The sequence below is a fragment of the Nerophis ophidion genome, linkage group LG03, assembly GCF_033978795.1.
Source record: "Nerophis ophidion isolate RoL-2023_Sa linkage group LG03, RoL_Noph_v1.0, whole genome shotgun sequence".
Classification (NCBI taxonomy): Eukaryota; Metazoa; Chordata; class Actinopteri; order Syngnathiformes; family Syngnathidae; genus Nerophis; species Nerophis ophidion.
Window position 1 is genome coordinate 60706283 of NC_084613.1, and position 18963 is coordinate 60725245.

Below are 18963 nucleotides of genomic sequence, written 5' to 3' on the forward strand. Positions count from 1 at the left end.
ACCCATTAACTCCCTGCTTGGCACTCAGCATCAAGGGGTTGGAATTGGGGGATAAATCACCGCTGCTGCCCACTGCTCCCTTCACTGCCCAGGGGGTGATCAAGGGGATGGGTCAAATACAGAAGACAAATTTCACCACACCGAGTGTAAGTGTGACAATCATTGGTACTTTAACTTTAACAGTCACAAGGAGAACATGCAAACTCCACATAGTAGTAATCCTATGCCCAGTAATCGAACCCAGGACCTACTCATCATACATTCCTCATTGCGTGTGATTGTAACAGTGGACCAGACATGGCATGAAAACAAACAAAAACACATGCAAGCTTCCTCTGTTCCTATGCCTTTGCTCTGGATTCCACAGTCCACTTTGTTGCAGCGGTCTGCTACCTCTCCCTTTTCATGGCCAACAGTTACATCTTTAGAAGTCAATGAAGTAGACTCTTGTTTCCAACATTGTGGCTGTTTATTAATCTGTCTCTTTCAGTGTGACATGGTTTTTTTGTTTTGTCTCTTCAAACCGTATTTTTTTGTTTTGTTATGTTGTAGCAAAACACTGATATTTGAGGTGGTGTTTGACTACCAAACAGACATCTACCACTGTAACATAGTATTGCTTCACCCTGCCTCTCAAGCTGCAGGGTTTGTCACTTAATAGATATATTAAAAATTGCAGCGCAAATCTGGTTAATCATGCAGATGACAACATCTGCATCAAACATTTACTGTTTTAATGTTCCTGGGTTTGGAAATGTTATCTCGTGAGCGTGATAAACAGTTTGCCACTTTTGTCTTATAGTGTATTTTTAGTTATAAATGAGGGTGTGAGTGCGCAGAGCAGAGGACAGGAGGCTCCCACGCACAACACTCTCCATCTGGCTTTATCTTATCAGCCCATCTCGACCTGCTGGTGAGACATAACCTCCCACACACATGCAATTGTTTTTCTTACGCAAACACATGTATACTGTATGCATTGGTTGAGGTGATTATTAGACTAAACTCTACAGTGCTACAGCGATCTGAGCATCTGATGTTAGTTGTGCGTAATGAGTAAGCCTGGGCCAATAATTTGCCACAAATTTTTGCGGATCAACAATATTATTGTCAGCATTATTTTGTTCCCGAATTATGCACTAATGCAATCACAATACTATATTTATTAATAATAATAATAATAATGCAAGTAACTATTTAAAATGACAAACTTGTATTTCTCATTACTGTAAAATAGTTACCATTGTTCTGGAATTAGAAAGGTAAATACATTTTAGTTACCCTAAATAAACAAACCATAAAAATTAATACCTTAAATAAAGGAACAAAAAAAATTAAATGGACTCATCTCCGTGAGCAAACATTTAACTTGAATGAATAGTGAACATTATATAGTGTATTTATTTCCCAAATGAAAAACGTATCATCTATATAAAGTACAGGCCAAATGTTTGGACACACCTTCTCATTCAATGCCCATCCATCCATCCATCCACCCATTTTCTACCACTTATCTTTTTTGGGATCGCGGGGGTTGCTGCATTTTCTTTATTTTCATGACTATTTACATTGTAGATTGTCACTGAAGGCATCAGAACTATGAATAAACTCATATGGAGTTATGTACTTAACATCCATCCATCCATCCATTTCCCACCGCTTATTCCCTTTTGGGGTCGCGGGGGGCGCTGGCGCCTATCTCAGCTACAATCGGGCGGAAGGCGGGGTACACCCTGGACAAGTCGCCACCTCATCGCAGGGCCAACACAGATAGACAGACAACATTCACACTCACATTCACACACTAGGGCCAATTTAGTGTTGCCAATCAACCTATCCCCAGGTGCATGTCTTTGTACTTAAAAAAAAAGGTGAAATAACTGAAAACATACTTTATACTCTAGTTTCTTCAAAATAGCCACCCTTTGCTCTAATTACAGTTTTGCACACTCTTGGCATTCTCTCGATGGGCTTCAAGAGGTAGTCATCTGAAAGGGTTTTCACTTTACAGGTGTCATAGTTTGGATGCCTTCAGTGACCATCTAAAATGTAAATGGTCATGAAAATTAAAAAAACGCATTGAATGAGAAGGTGTGTCCAAACTTTTGGCCTGTACTGTACACACTTGTAAATGGCCTTTTTTAATATCTCGATATTTTTAGGCCATGTCAGACTAAGCACTCTTCATTCTGTAGCAAGTGACTTTTCAAATGATGCTACAGATTAGCAGTAATGCTACTTTTTGTAGCAACGCTTTTGCCCCAGACTCAACAAATTACGGTTGTCTGTTCGACTTATTCCCACTTGAAACCAAACCACCACCAGACGATGGACCCCCTGCTGTTTTTCTTGGGAATTAATTCTTCCTTTATTTGTTACCAGATCGCAAAACATCTTTCTATCTTCATAAGTGAGCCATTTGCTGAATAGTGGCTCCTGAAACCACCTTTCGTTGATGCTTCTCTTCTTGGGTTTATTGCTCACCATGACGAAAACAGTAACACGCGGGAGTCCTATTACTGGAAATTCAGTATTTGTGATCGATAAAACCTTCAGCGAATCAACATTTTTTAGAAATTGTACCAGAAAATGGCTTACTTTGAAGTCAACCAATAATTAATAATTAATAATTTGACTCAGCAAATATAAACAAAACACCGGCGGAAAGTGAGAATCGGTTAAAGAAAAAATCTGTGTCCATGGGACGCGCTGACTTCCGGAATTTCGCGGCCTTTCTGATTTCAATGCGTAAAAATACACAAAAACTGCATTAACGCCAACACTGATGTATATATACACAGTATATGTATGTGTGTGTATATATGTATCAGTGTTGGCGTTAACGCACTTTTTGTGTATTTTCACGCATTGAAATCAGAAAGGACGCGAAATTCCGGTAGTTTTGTACACATACATATATATATATATATATATATATATATATATATATATATATATATATATATATATATATATACACACACATACATACATGTGTACAAAACTCAAAACCAGTGAAGTTGGCAGGTTGTGTAATTTGTAAATAAAAACAGAATACATTGATTTGCAGATCATTTTCAACCTACATACAATTGAATAGACAGCCAAGACAAGATACTTAGGATCTTGTCTTGGCAGTCTATTCAATTGAATATAAGTTGAAAAAAATTTGTAAATCATTGTTTTTATTTAGAAATTACACAACGTGCCAACTTCCCGGGTTTTGAGTTGCAAAGTTCAAAAGCCAGCATCCGTGATGGTATGGGGGTGCATTAGTGCCCAAGGCGTGGGTAACTTACACATCTGTCAAGGCACCATTAATGCTGAAAGGTACATACAGGTTTTGGAGCCACATATGTTGCCATCCAAGCAACGTTATCATGGACGCCTTTGCTTATTTCAGCAAGACAATGTCAAGTCACTTGTTACAACAGACGTGGCTTCATAGTAAAATAATGCAGGTACAGACCTGTCTCCCATTGAAAATGTGTGGCGCATTATGAAGCCTAAAATACCACAACGGAGACCCCGGACTGTTGAACAACTTAAGCTGTACATAAAACAAGAATGGGAAACAATTCCACCTTAAAAAATTCAAAAATGTGTCTCCTTAGTTCCCAAAGGTTTATTGAGTGTTGTTAAAAGAAAAGGTAACGAAACACAGTGGTGAACATGCCCTTTCCCAACTACATTGGCACGTGTTGCAGCCATGAAATTCTAAGTTAATTCTTATTTGAAAAAAATAAATAATTTATGAGGTTGAACATCAAATATCTTGTCTTTGTAGTGCATTCAATTGAATATGGGTTGAAAAGGATTTGCAAATCATTTTATTCTGTTTATATTTACATCTAACACAATTTCCCAACTCATATGAAAACAGGGTTTGTATATGTGTGTATATATATATATATATATATATATATATATATATATATATATATATATATATATATATATATGTATATATATATATGTACACATACACGTATAAATTGTTGATGTAGATGCCCATATCTGCTCTACAGATTTACTTTGCAAAAGAGAAGTGTGGGATTCTTCTGTTGTTGCCTTTTTTGTATGTAACTTAATTAAATGTTTGGATATATTTAGTGTTTGGCATAGGATGGGATAAAAGAAAATTAAAAAAAGAAGACAAAGGGGGAAATTGTAGGGACAAGAAAAAAAGCAACAAACCAGTCAACACACCACGTGAAAAAGTTGTTCAGAGCTACAGTATTTGCAAATTTATCCCAAAAAATTAAAAAAAATACAAAATAAATCACACATACAATTAGTATTTACAGCCTTTGCAATGAAGCTCAAAAGTGACATTAGGTGCATACTGGTTCAACTGATCATCCTTGAGATTTTCCTACAGCTTAATTGGAGTCTACCTGTGGTAAATTAAGTTGATTGGACATGATTTGGAAAAAAACACACGTCGATATATAATGTCCCACACTTGACAGTGCATAGCAGAGCACAAACCAAGCATGAAGTCGAAGTAATTGTCTGTAGACCTCCGAGACAGGATTGTCTCGAGGCACAAATCTGGACTCTCAGATCATGAGAAAAATAATTTTCTGGTCTGATGAGACAAAGACCGAACTCTTTCACCAGGCCAATATGATCAATACAGTGAAGCATGGTGGTGGTGGCATCATGCTGTGGGGATGCTTTTCAGCAGCAGTAACTGGGAGACTAGTAAGGATATAGGGAAAGATGAAAGCAGTAATGTAAAGAGACACCCTGGATAAAAACCTGCTCCAGAATCCCATTGAACATCTCTTGAGAGATCTGAAAATGGCTGTGATGGAGCTTGAAAGGTGTTGCAAAGAGGAATAGGCAAAACAGCCAAAAGGTAGGTGTGCCAAGCTTGTGGCATCGTATTCAAAAATACTTGAGGCTGTAATTGCTGCCAAAGGTGCACCAACAGAGTTTTGCACAAAGGCTGTGAGTACTTATGTACATGTGATTTCTTAGTTTTTTATTTTTGTTAAATTTGAAAAAACCTCTAAAAAAATGTTTTTATATTGTCATTATAGGGGATTGTGTGTTGAATTTTAAGGACAAAAATTTATTTATTACATTTTGGGATAAGGCTGTAACATAACAAAATGTAGAAAAATTGAAGTATTGTACATACTTTCGGGATGCAGTGTAGGTAGCCCAGTCCCCAGCCAAATTCCTTTAACTCAATGTAGCCCCCCGAGTTAAAAAAAAATGTAGGGACCCCTGATCTAGACTATCAATAGGTATTAATGTGAGTGTGAAGGATTGTCAATATATATGATCTGCCAAAAGTATATTGGTATTGCTTGTATTCAAACACGTGACTTCTTCCCAGAAGTGAAAACCAGTGGTGGTCAACCAAGCCACGATGGCTGTTGATAGCAAGCAACATGCGAAATGTCTGAGTACAAAAGAGGTTTAAATCTTCCTGCAAAAAGTAGATAGGAACAGAAAAACTATGCAATGGAATAGATTCCTATACTTTATCCAAAAAATATTTGTTGAGTGATATCAAGAGTTATAAGTCGGTAACGTTCCCAGATGCATTTCAGATATTTTTTTTTTGAATAATTTACAAACTCTGCAATCTTGACCAAAATGTAGGAATCCAATGCTATACTACTACACAACGTTTTTCAGAAATCGGTAAAACTGTTTTTAAGTTATGCTGGTAACAATTATACATTGTATACATACTGTACGTACTGTACAAAGGCAGTCAAAAACATAACAGTCTCTGTCACGCTTTGCATTTTCCAGCGATATTAGAAATAATTACAACAATGATTGGTTCTTGGTGATTTGCTCTAATAGAAAGAGAAAACCACAATCAACTTTTCTATTTCTGTCCAAGGCATGAAGTTACATATCTGAGGTGGAGTTTGATACTTTGAAGCCATTGCGGACTTGGAAATCTAACACATGATGGGTCTTCTTCACTGAAGTGGAGCAACAAACCAAAAAAAGGCCACAAAGAGGCCTAGCCGTCTTTGCAGGGTAGGTGCTGAGTAGAGAGACTGGCTTGTTTTGCAAAAAAGAAAAAAATTGGCCTGGGCCACCATCCCAAGTGCCTTATAAGGCAGTGTTTCTTTCCAGCTCGCATACTGATACCGGTACTGTTGTTGCTTGCCTAGGAGCAACTCAACTGCACTCCAGAGACAAAGCGGACGCTTAGGTTTTACTATCAGGTTGAAGACAGGAAAAAAAGACACAGGGGTTATCCCCACTTATTTGAAGATCCACACATTCAAAATAAATTGCTCAATATGGGAAGTGGAAAAGGGCAAAAAGTCAAACAAAAAGGGGACAGGAAATGATGGAATAGGCAACGACATTAACATTAGCGTGGCCAAAATAGGGAGAAAAGGAAGAGGGGAGAGGACCATACGAGCAGCAAGGGATATTGGGGACAGGGACAGATATGTATTGAATAAACAACTAATGTAAACCAAACGCATTATGTTCCTTTATGACTATTGGGAAATCATTGTACAAACTGATATTAGACAAAAACCTATCTTACACAAAATCTGAAGTGGGATAAAAAGTGTTTAGATTGAAGACACATTTATCCCTGCGTTGTGTCCATCAGACCTAAAAGGACTTTCAAGCTGCAGACTATAAGTGAGGCAGATAATAAGAGATAAGGCTAGAAACTGAAAGGGGAAAGTGCAGTCCCTTGCAGGGACTTTGAGTCCTATATGTAGTTGCCAACTATTTACCCAATGAGATCATTTCCTTCAGGAGACAATCTATGTGACTTGCAATCAACTGAACTTTTTTTAAATACCCAAAATACTTTCTCCCGCTTGCACTCCTTTCAATTCAGGAAGTCCAAGACTTGTGTTGACTTTACACAGGTTTATGTGACATTTCACTAGTAAAACATATAGCTATGCAAAATTAAAGAAGTTTCACAACATAGTTCAAGTTACAAGCAATAAGCGGAAAACTATACTAAAGTAGCGGCAAAAGTTATTGTACTTTGGTGGTGCCAAAATTCTCCAATGATATTTTTGGCTAGATTTACACAAAATGGTTCAAGTGGCACAATTCCCTTTTTTTTTCACCCATGCAGGAACATGCTTTTATCCAGGCCAAACTAAACATTATGTAACGTATCTGTATGTTTACTCTGTTCATTTATGTTACGTTTTTGAAACAGTGTTTTGTTGTTTACCTGCATTTTGAGTGTGTGCAAATGCCTTAGTTTTCAGTAAACAGACAACTTCATATCAGATATAGATCACCTAAAACTAAATAGAAAAAAAGACAAGATTTCAAAAGGTGACAAATTACAGAGAGGTTGGAAAGGAATGTTTTGGGTTTTTTCAACAGTTTATCACACATAGCAAGTAACTTTGACTCACAGATTTAAAAAAAAATGTGGCGGAAAAGCGTCAATGTGCCATCCATCCTCTGGAGTAGGATCTAAAGCTGTGGTCTCCAACCCGCGGGCCTATTACCTCCCCCAAGATGATGTTTCACATCCCCCACCTTAATAGGAATGTTTAATGTTAGTGCGGCCTGTAAGTTTTACATGAATGGCTCTTTACAGTGTTGTGTGCAGAACTGGATTAACCTACCAATCGCGGTGGGGTATATGGCTATTGGGGGCGGGACATTGACCAGGCTTGACGCAAGCAGAGAAACATTTCTCAATGAGTAAATATCACAGCAGTGTTGCAATGGAGAGTTTTCTTCGGTGCATGTGTATTTTTACAATTGTAAATGAAAGGTCAAGAACTTTTGATTATACTAAATAAATGTCAAACGATTAAAAATAAAAATGAACTCAGCAAAGATAGCACTTAAATAAATATTGAAGATTTTGTAGTTCAGTTTTTTCCGAGCAGGAAAAACTGGGTCAGGTGGGATTTTTTTGCCATAACTCTCCAACTATTTCTGCATACCAGTTTGTTCGTTCTGTGTGGATTAGCTAATCTTGCTTCTTTGGTTTGAAGACAAAATAATTCTCATATTATTTTCTCCTGAATTTTGTTACTAGCGAGGCTCTGTCGCTGTTGGAAGATAGTAGTCCCACTTCCACTCAAAAGGAAAAAGATAGTAGATGACTGACAAGAGGGCTTACTCCGCTCATGAACTATCTTTCATCCAATTTGAAAGCGAGAGATGGAGAAAACACAGAGACGTTGTATTTCATCGATGCCTGCAATGTTATAGCATTCATTGTTTGATTAATTGATTTATTATCTGCCCATGCCTAGTAATGAATTAATTAATTGTGGTTCATTTATTGCACTTGTACTACTGAGCGACATCTAGCAGATGCACAGATGAGTCGGTTTAGTTTGTATATAAAGAAAAAAAATGCCATAAGATGTAGGGCTGGGCGATATATCGATATACGCGATATATTGCAGGTTTGTCTCTGTGCGATATAGAAAATTACTATATTGTGATATTTGAGTATATGTACTCACGCAGTTGCTTTTAGCTGCAGGCATTACACTACAGGCTCTTCCCACTACTCCTTGTGTCTCCTTCTCACAGATAGCAAGCGCACTTTCTTACATACGTCACATACTGTCACGTCATACGTCACATACGTTTACGCCATTGCGGAGCAGAGAGGTAGCAGCATGGGTAACGTTAGTTGTGATGCTAGCGGAGGCGTGCGAGTGGTAATACGAGAGAAAGAAGGTGCGAATGTGGTCACAAATGAAGAAAGAATTAATTCCGAGGAAAAACAGCAGGGGGTCCATCGTCTGGCAGTGCTTTGGCTTTGAGGGGGATGATGTCGAACAGACAACTTTAATTTGTCAAGTGTGGTGCACAAGCGTTGCTACCAAAAGTAGCTTTACTGTTAATATGTAGCATCATTTGAAAAGTCACCCGCTAGAGAATGAAGAGTGCTTGAAACCGCATGTCAACATCTCCGTTCTGTGCCACATCCACAAAATGCTGAAGCAACAATTTCCAAATCAACACCGTATGAAAAAAAAATCTACAAAAAAAGAAGATAATGTCCGCACTCCGCAGTAAACTACCACATTGCAAAGGACATACACTATTTGATTTCCTATTGAGCAGCTCATTTTTATTTGACAGCTATTGAAATATTGTGTGACATCATGCACAAAAGTGCACTAAATTTGTTTTAAACTGTTGTAGTGGAGTTCTGTACAAAAAGTGCACTTTAATTTTGTGTTATTTTGATATGTCATCTTAGTGAAATCATGCACTAAAGTGCACTAATAGCTTTTTTTAAAATTTCTCCGACAATCTTGCACTTTCTGTTTTGGAAATGACATGAATGTTTGTGCCACTGCTTAATAACTGTTTAATAAATACAGTTTTGGTCAATTGATTTAGTTGTTACTTCCTTCTCTGCATGAAAGTTTAAAATGAGCATATATTAATAAACAAGAATGTTTTAATGTAGACACCTAGAATCATCATAATGCTGTGATTATATGTATCAAGTGTTAATTCAAGGCTAAAGGACAAATATCGAGATATATATTGTGTATCGCGAGATATCAAAAAAGGCCATATCGCCCAGCCCTAATAAGATCAGGGTTTCCCACACATTCATTTGTTTGTGGCGGCCCGCCACGAAAGAATTACGGCCGCCACAAATAAAATAAAAAAAACATAAATACATATTTTAAAAAATATATATTTTTTGGGGGGGGGGCTTTTGACTCGCTCGACCGCTCATAAAAGCAATGGGACTTTGTCTGTGAATCGACCTTGTAGTTAAATATGTAAATATTATATAAATATGTATGTACAGTGGGGCAAAAAAGTATTTAGTCAGCCACCGATTGTGCAAGTTCTCCCACTTAAAATGATGACAGAGGTGTGTAATTTTCATCATAGGTACACTTCAACTGTGAGAGACAGAATGTGAAAAAAAAAAATCCTGGAATTCCTCCAAACACGACGAGTTGGGTTTATACCAAAATGGATACATGGATGATACAGCAGAGGATTGGGAGGATGTCAGATGAAACCAAAATAGAACTTTTTGGTATAAACTCAACTCGTCGTGTTTGGAGGAAGAAGAATACTGAGTTGCATCCCAAGAACACCATAACTACTGTGAAGCATGGGGGTGGAAACATCATGCTTTGGGGCTGTTTTTCTGCTATGGGGACAGGAGGATTGATCCGTGTTAAGGAAAGAATGAATGGGGCCATGTATCGTGAGATTTTGAGCCAAAACCTCCTTCCATCAGTGAGAGCTTTGAATGGTTGACCAAATACTTATTTTCCACCATAATTTACAAATAAATTCTTACAATGTAAATTCCTGGATTTTTTTTTCACATTCTGTCTCTCAAAGTTGAAGTGTACTTATGATGAAAATTACAGACCTCTGTCATCATTTTAAGTAGGAGAACTTGCACAACCGGTGGCTGACTAAATACTTTTTTGCCCCACTGTAAATATGTGCATAAAGTGTTGTAATTATATTCCAACTCCACGTTCTTCTTGTTCATCGCCGCCGCCACTGCCACCCCAATACTCTAATCAATGAAGCATGTTTAGTGCTTCATAACAATTAGGATGGTTTTTGTTTGTCCTTCTACAGAAACCATATTTAAACAAAAAATATGTTTTTTTTTCCCCTCTCATTTTTCACTTTTCATATTTTTGGAAAAAGCTCCAGAGAGCCACTAGGGCGGCGCTAAAGAGCCGCATGCGGCTCCAGAGTCGCGGGTTGTCGACCCCCGCCCTCAAGCATGCTTCCCACTAAACTTTTGTCTCAAACACACATCTCCTCCACCACCCTAACTCGCGAGCAGGAAATAAACACCACTAGAGCAAGTATTATTATTATTAAATGTCATAAAGGATTTGAGCAAAGGGGTCTTAAGCCCTGTGTGTGTTTGTGTAGGGGTTGGAGGACAGCCAGCATAAGGGGCCCGAAATTGGATGAGGCCCGTTAAAAGGGTAAGGTGGTGCTTTTTAAGACAGAAATGACATTGTGTCAACTACAAATGTGTTGACTTACTTTACGGCATACGTCACTCCTCCTTTCCCATTCATTAAAAAGACAGAAGTCGATGCAAACACTTACGTGCAATTACTGCTATCATGGCCAAAGCTCCAAAACAACCAAAGAAACAAAATATTTTGCCTGAGGAGAAAAAAGAAGAAAAACAGAGCCTACCCGGATAAAAAGACAGTCAGGATCAACATTGCCCCGGCTTTCATTCGCTCAAAGATGATGAGGAATTTTCTACCAATGCTGCCTTGGCTCTGTGTCTGCTGAACTAGCAAGTAGCTTTCGATGCTCAAATCAAAATTATAATGTTAATGTTAGCTATCAGAAATAAAAAGCCACCAGCTTGATAGTTTGCAGTTTCATGCTAATTCCTTCGGAAAAAAACTCTCCAGCCGGTCTTTCTTTGCTTCGGCCCTGCATTTGCCTTGATACATTCTTGGTAGTAGCGTCATGTTTGTAGTGCAATCAAACATCATTTCTTGATAGTGTTAACATAATTTACCATAAATCTACAGGGTTTCCGTTAGATTGCCAAGATACCTGTGGTTAGGCATGGTCATCGCTTAATTTGCAATCCATTCATCCATTTTCTACCGCTTATTCCCTTTTTGGGGTCGCTGGCGCCTATCTCAGCTACAATCGGGCAATGACGATATGATTTTCTTTAAAAAGGCTAAAAAATATACGTGCATATATTTAAAAACAAATCTGTTATTATGAATTAGTATTGACAGATATTTTTGTATCGTTTTGCCATATTTGCAATTGTTGCTGCTTATTATACTTTGTTGAGAATTGTTCAATGATTTCTTATTATCAACGACTAACGAAAAATGTTGCCTATTTTTCTGTTGATATCATAGACTGTACTCATGTTTAGAGACTCTACTTCTGTTCCTTGATGTGCCCGACGATAAGAGAGCTGCAGCTAGTATGATGTCACACTTGCTCGGCGCTGCTGCTCGAGTTGGACTTTCTCTCCTTAAAAACGCCACTGTCGTCTTAAAACTTGCACATATTGTCCAGATATGTTTGTTTGTGGGTATATCTGAGTATATTAAAATTATGTCCCATTCCCAGTATTGCTGCTTACGGTCTGGAAAATGTTTGCATCTTGTTTCAATCTGGTTTCGGCAGCGCTGTTTTCAGTGGTCAGTCTTCTTTTGGTGGCTGAGTTTTCGGTGCTTCACTAGCGGTTCTCAAATGGGAGTACGCGTACCCCTGGGGGTACTTTTTTTTTTAAATATTCTGTAAATAGCAACAGTTCAAAAATCCTTTATAAATATATTTTTTTAATAAAACTTCAACAAAGTATGAATGTAAGTTCATAAACTGTGAAAAAAAATACAACAATGCAATATTCAGTGTTGACAGCCAGATTTTTTGTGGACATGTTCCATAAATATTGTTAAAGATTTATTTTTTTGAGAAGAAATGTTTAGAATGAAGTTCATGAATCCAGATGGATCTCTATTACAATCACCAAAGGCACTTTAAGTTGATGATTACTTTTATGTGTAGAAATCTTTATTTATAATTGAATCACTTGTTTATTCTTCAAAAAGTTTGTAGTTATTTTTATATATTTTTTTCCAAATAGTTCAAGAAAGACCACTACAAATGAGCAATATTTTGCACTGTTATACAATTTAATAAATCAGAAACTGCTGACATAGTGCTGTATTTTACCGCTTTATCTCTTTTTTTCAACCAAAAATACTTTGCTCTGATTAGGGGGTTCTTTAATTAAAAAAAACTGTTCACAGGGGGTACGTCACTGAAAAAAGGTTGAGAACCACTGCACTAGACAACAGTAGATACATAGCAGGTTATGTATATCCATTCATAATGTAACAATCTGCTGGTGGTAATGTTTTATGTTCCTGTGGTTTCGATTTTAAATTTTTCTTTACCGTGCGGCGGTGTGGCTCGGTTGGTAGAGCTGATGTGCCGGCAATTTGAGGGTTGCAGGTTCAACCCCCGCTTCCGCCATTCTAGTCACCGCTGTTGTGTCATTGAGCAAGACGCTTTACCCACCTGCTCCCAGTGCCACCCACACTGGTTTAAATGTAGATAACGGGTTTGACTATGTAAAACACTTTAAGTCTCTAGAGAAAATCGCTACATAAATATAATTCACTTCAGTAATTTTTTCCATGGTCACAAATAAACCGTCTGCTCCAGAAAGCGCTGCAGATTGGCGGAGAAAGAGGAAGTGTTGTTGTGTGTCTGGGGAAGCCCGGGGACACAAGTGTTTGCATAGGAGGCAAAACCTGTTGGAATTGTGCCATTTGTTATCATATAATTGGCACGAAAAGTTCAAAATAGCATCAGACTTTGTGTGACTTATTCTGGAGGCTACAATATATAATTATACTTTAATTTGTTCTCATGTAAATAAAAACGTATTTTTATAAACCACTACTTTTTCGAAAAGCTTTGAACCCTGACGTTTATACAATGTGTGGCCAATCTATGGAGTTTTCCTAAATAACGGCTAAATTATTGAATAGATTAAGCAAAGATATCAAACAATGAACTAAAACGATCCACTTAAAGAAACTTTTCAAATTCAAAGTGTTCACAAAGTACAAGGAGGAGGAATCCCGATAAACATGTTGAAAAAAAGGAGAAAATCTTATTCATCTTAAAGGATGAATAAAGACATCAATGATTTTCGGTTTTGTTTGATCAGTCGTTTTATTGCCGAGTTACGGGCATCGTTTGGAAACAATTAAGATATGTAAATTAACATTTGCAAAATCTTTTTATGTTAATATCCCATTTCACAACCAATATATATCAGCGGCGCATATAAGTGGTTAATATATGGAGAAAAAAAATTTATTCACAGATTTAGTGGGTGCATTTTATAATCCGGTGCTATTTTTAGTCCGAAAAATACTGTCGATTATGTAAAGACGTTTAGACGTTAAGGTTTCTTAGAAATGTGTTGCAAGAAAACTGCTTTTCTAATTGCTTCACAGAACGGTAATTAATGATCAACATGATAACTTTGTTTGAATGAGCCAGGTATGTTTTACCACGGTATTTACACTTCTGGTCTTACATTTACCTCCTAAAAATGTTTTTTCACTGCACTTTTTAACCTCTAGCACACTCAAAGCACTTTGACACAGTCACCACGTTCACCTACTGATGACGCAGCATCAGTAGCAATTAGGGTTCTGTATCTTAACCGAGGATACTTCGAAATGGTCACGGTTTTAACTGAGAATCAAACAAGCAAAAGTTAGGTTGGGAGACGACTGCATTACCGCCTGAGCAATGATGTTGACATCATGTCCTATCTTTTGAGCCGTTGCATAGCCGGCTTTAATGCTTGATTTACCCATGACTTCTGTAGAGTTCCTGGACTCGGTTCATACTTGACCCAAACGAACCACACTAGCAAATCAGATGGACTAGGGACTCTTTTTTTTGTTTTGTTTTGTTTTTATCAGGCTTCTGCAGAAACAGGTTTAAGAAAATTAATTCAAATAACCTATCACCGATCTGCATCTACTCAAAAGTATATATGAACTAAAAGTTTAATGATTAAAAGTCCTCGATCTTTAAAATTTGACGAAAAATGACAAGTGTCAACGCACTCTGAGTGGAACATTCTTCACACAAATTAATCCTAATCTGTAGACACCACATCCCCACCCCCTCTGCTCCCCAAACTGTACTGTCTGCATTCAGTCTTAACTATTAATCAGGCCTATCCATTGTAAAACAGTACACCACCTTTCACACTGCCTTTTCCATTAAATAAAAGGCAAGATATCTGGTTACAGGACATACTGGAAAATGCAGTTTGACAAAGACGACAAAGTGGGTGAGGTTTCCCTTGCAATACAGGGCTAAAACCAGTTAGGATTGACAAAAATGCATTAATAATGGACATATTGCACATACCTTGAGCATGAAGGTAGTGGCACTATCATCTAGTCCTGACCTGGGCAAATTAAGGCCCGGGGGCCACATCCGGCCCGTTAAGATTTTCAATCTGGCCCGCCGGTCATTCCCCAATTTTTTTTTTAGATCTTTAAGACGGAAACTGTAGCTGCCATTATGATGTGCAGTGATGTTTTCTAATGACCGTGAGTCTTCAACTATACAAAGTATTTCAATGGTTAGAATCTGTGCTTTTGCATGATATGCTAGTTACTATGGTCATCTAATTAGTTACTATGGTTATCTAATTAGTTACTATAGTAATCTAATTAGTTACTATGGTCATTTAGGTCACAGCAGCTCAGACGAGGCACCAAGCAGTGTGGGTGGGGAGTGTTTCCACAGAGAAATGTGGGTGTCAGGGACAGACGCGGAAGGATATTTTTACAACAAAGTTGTAAAGCTTATCAATCAATCAATGATTATTTATATAGCCCTAAATCACCAGTGTCTCAAAGGGCTGCACAAACCACAACGACATCATTGGTAGAGCCCACATAAGGGCAAGGAAAACTCACCCCAGTCGGACGTCGGTGACAGTGACAATGATGACTATGAGAAACCTTGGAGAAGACCGCATATGTGGGCAACCCCCGCCCCCAGGGGACCGAAAGCAATGGATGTCGAGCGGGTCTAACATGATACTGTGAAAGCTTAGTGATGTATCAGATAGTAGGTGGGGTTTTTTTACCCTTCAAGTTCATATTTTGCTGTGTTTGTTGCATTTTTATTGATTGTAAAATATGTGGATGGAGATGGGGTGTGACGTTCATATTAGGGCTGGCCGATATACCGTTATATCGCAAGTTTGTCTCTGTGCCATATAGAAAACGACTATATCGTAATATTCGATTATATGTTCTCACACCGTTGCTTTAAGCTGCGTGCATTACATTACTGGCGTGTCTCACTCCTTCTCGTCTGTCCTTCTCACAGAGACGTAAAATAAGCCCGCCTTCTTACATACGTCACACACTGTCGCGCGTCCAGCGTCATATGCTCTCGCCGAGAGCTAGCGCACCATCTCTCTCTTGTATTGTCACAAGCTCCGCTCGTTCGACCTGCCTCAGCGAACGTTAGCATGGCTAACGTTCGCTGAGGCAGGTCGAGTTGCATTTAGCTGCGGGCATCACACAACAGGCGTTTCTCACTCCTCCTCGTCTCTCATTCTGACAGATACGGAAAACAAGCCCACCTTCTTACATACGTCACATACTCTCGCGAGTCTAGCGTCATAGCTCTCGCCGATCAGAGAGGTAGCAGCATGGCTAACGTTAGCTGATGCAGGTCGAGCGAGCGGAGCTTGTGACAATACAAGAGAGAGATGGTGCGAAACTTATCACAAATGGAGGAAGAACAATAAATGCCCAACATAAAGAGCAGGGGGTCCATCATCTGGCGGTGGTTTGGCTCCAAGTGGGAAGATATTCAGCAGACAACAGCAATATGCTGTTCAATGTATATACTATGATGATTAACCTGTGTGATGACTGTATTATGCTGATAGTATATATTTGTACCATGAATTGATTAACGTGGAGCCCGACTTAAACAAGTTGAAAAACTTATTCGGGTGTTACCATTCAGTGGTCAATTGTACGGCATATGTACTGTACTGTGCAATCTACTAATAAAAGTATCAATCAATCAATGCAAAGTATGCAGCAGAAGTGTTACTACAAAAAGGTAGCAACACTATTAATTTGTTCTTTCATTTAAAAAGTCACCCGTGAGAGAATGAAAAGTATTTAATAAATACAGTTTTGGTCAATTGACTTGGTTGGGATTTCCCTCCCTGCATAAAAGTTTAAAATGAGCATATATTAATGATGTATGAAGAAGAATATTTTAATGTAGACACATAGAATCATCATACTGCTGTGATTATATGCATCAAGTGTTCATTCAAGGCCAAGGCAAAATATCGTAATATATATCGTATATCGCAATATGGCATAAAAATATCAAGATATAAATAAAAGTCAATATCGCCCAGCCCTAGTTCATATGTTGTCAATTTTCAGTGTTTTACCGTTCATAGTTGATATTGTAAATCCCACATTCTTTATTTTCATGTACAATCTGGGTGTCTCATTCAGTAAAAATAAAATTTAAATACATTTCTTTTTTATGGCGGTCTGCCATAACGTTTTTAGCACTCAATCAGACATTATTGAGAGGTTTTGTATTAGTGTTTCTAAAAAAAATAATGCCAGCCTCCAGACTCTTTTTTTTCTCTAAATTTGGCACCCGAATCAAAATAATTGCCCAGGTCTGATCTAGTGTGTAGTGTTGCAGGGGGCAGCCACCACGATACTGTTTTAATAAAGAAGATGCGTTTTGCTCGACTTACCAGCAAACTTTCCAGGTTCAAGGCAGACCTGGGGTTTCTCATCATGTCCTCCAACTTCTTCAGTCGGGCTTCCAGCCTCCTCTCGGCGCCTTGAGACATGTCTGCAGCGTCCCTCGTAATATAAAAGGAATAATGAGGTTGCTGTTTTTACAGATGGTTTACATGTGACACCTGGTTGTTGGTGGGGCCTAAGCAGCAGCAGTCTTCGGGGCTCACAGCCCACCCAGAGTGCAACAAAGAGGAGATGCAATTTTTTCCGACGCAAACAGACTTGGAAGAACAGAGTTAGGATTTCAAGCGCCAAAGATAAAGTTCCACATGACTTCTCATCACTCCCGCAAGTCGACGACAAAGTTTGAATGTAGGGATATACCAGCAACAGGGCGTTTTCTTGATAACCTCGCCTACAGTTTTACCTTATTTTTGAACGTCTGGAAATGCCTTGGACTCGCGTTTCAGATACTAAACGCGTCAATTGACGCCATTCAAGAAAAGTTCTGACGTCCGTCCGGCTGAGAGTTTATAGTCGGCGGTGTGGTGAAGGAGCCATGATAACAATGTCTGCTCTCCCGCGCGCAATGTTTCATAGGCACGCGCTCTCTTTCAGAAATCCTTCTTGCATTTTCCAACTCCTTGCAGCCGTCTGCTTGCCTTATTTCCTCTCGTTTGGTGTTGTAAAAAAAGTCCTCGTTGTTTCCCGGTAAGAGAAAAGTGCAACTCCCACCGAATCATCACATCTACATACTGACACACACAAACACACACACACCGTCTGGAATCACCCTCCTCCCACTGACAACACAAAGAACTACATTACCCACAATCCCCATACCCTAGCCTCCCTAAAACGTAGCATTATTAGAAGTCATATATACACATATATATATATATATATATATATATATATATATATATATATATATATATATGTAGGTGTGGGAAAAAAATCACAAGACTACTTCATCTCTGAAGTAGTCTTGTGATTTTTTTCCGACACCTACATATTGTGCTCTACCACGGTATCGAGCACTATTCTCTGGATAATCCAATCAATATATATATATATATATATATATATATATATATATATATATATATATATATATATATTTATACATAGTTGCATGTATGAATTGTAATAAAAAACTAAAAAATAATAATTATATGTATATGTATATATATATATATATTTGCATGTAAAAATTTATGAATTAATTACTTAAATAAAAATTAATTAAAAAAAATAAATATATATATATATATATATATATATATATATATATATATATATATATATATAAATCAATCAATCAATGTTTACTTATATAGCCCTAAATCCCTAGTGTCTCAAAGGGCTGCACAAACCACTACGACATCCTCGGTAGGCCCACATAAGGGCAAGGAAAACTCACACCCAGTGGCACGTCGGTGACAATAATGACCCAGTGGGACGTCGGTGACAATGATGACTATGAGAACCTTGGAGAGGAGGAAAGCAATGGATGTCGAGCGGGTCTAACATGATACTGTGAAAGTTCAATCCATAATGGATCCAACACAGTCGCGAGAGTCCAGTCCAAAGCGGATCCAACACAGCAGCGAGAGTCCAGTTCACAGCAGAGCCAGCAGGAAAACATCCCAAGCGAAGGCGGATCAGC

At 38.1% G+C, this 18963-nt stretch overlaps 1 protein-coding gene across 3 annotated transcripts in view; it reads right to left on the minus strand.

Annotated features, from left to right (window-relative positions):
• Positions 1–18093, minus strand: part of rock2a (rho-associated, coiled-coil containing protein kinase 2a) — a 70054-nt gene extending 51961 nt beyond the window's left edge. For all 3 annotated transcript variants that reach the window (XM_061895740.1, XM_061895739.1, XM_061895738.1), the window contains exon 1: positions 17306–18093. In XM_061895740.1, coding sequence (XP_061751724.1) covers positions 17306–17404 — 99 coding nt within the window. In that variant the 5' untranslated portion in view covers positions 17405–18093. The remainder of the gene's footprint in view (positions 1–17305) is intronic.
• Positions 18094–18963: the final 870 nt, after the last annotated feature.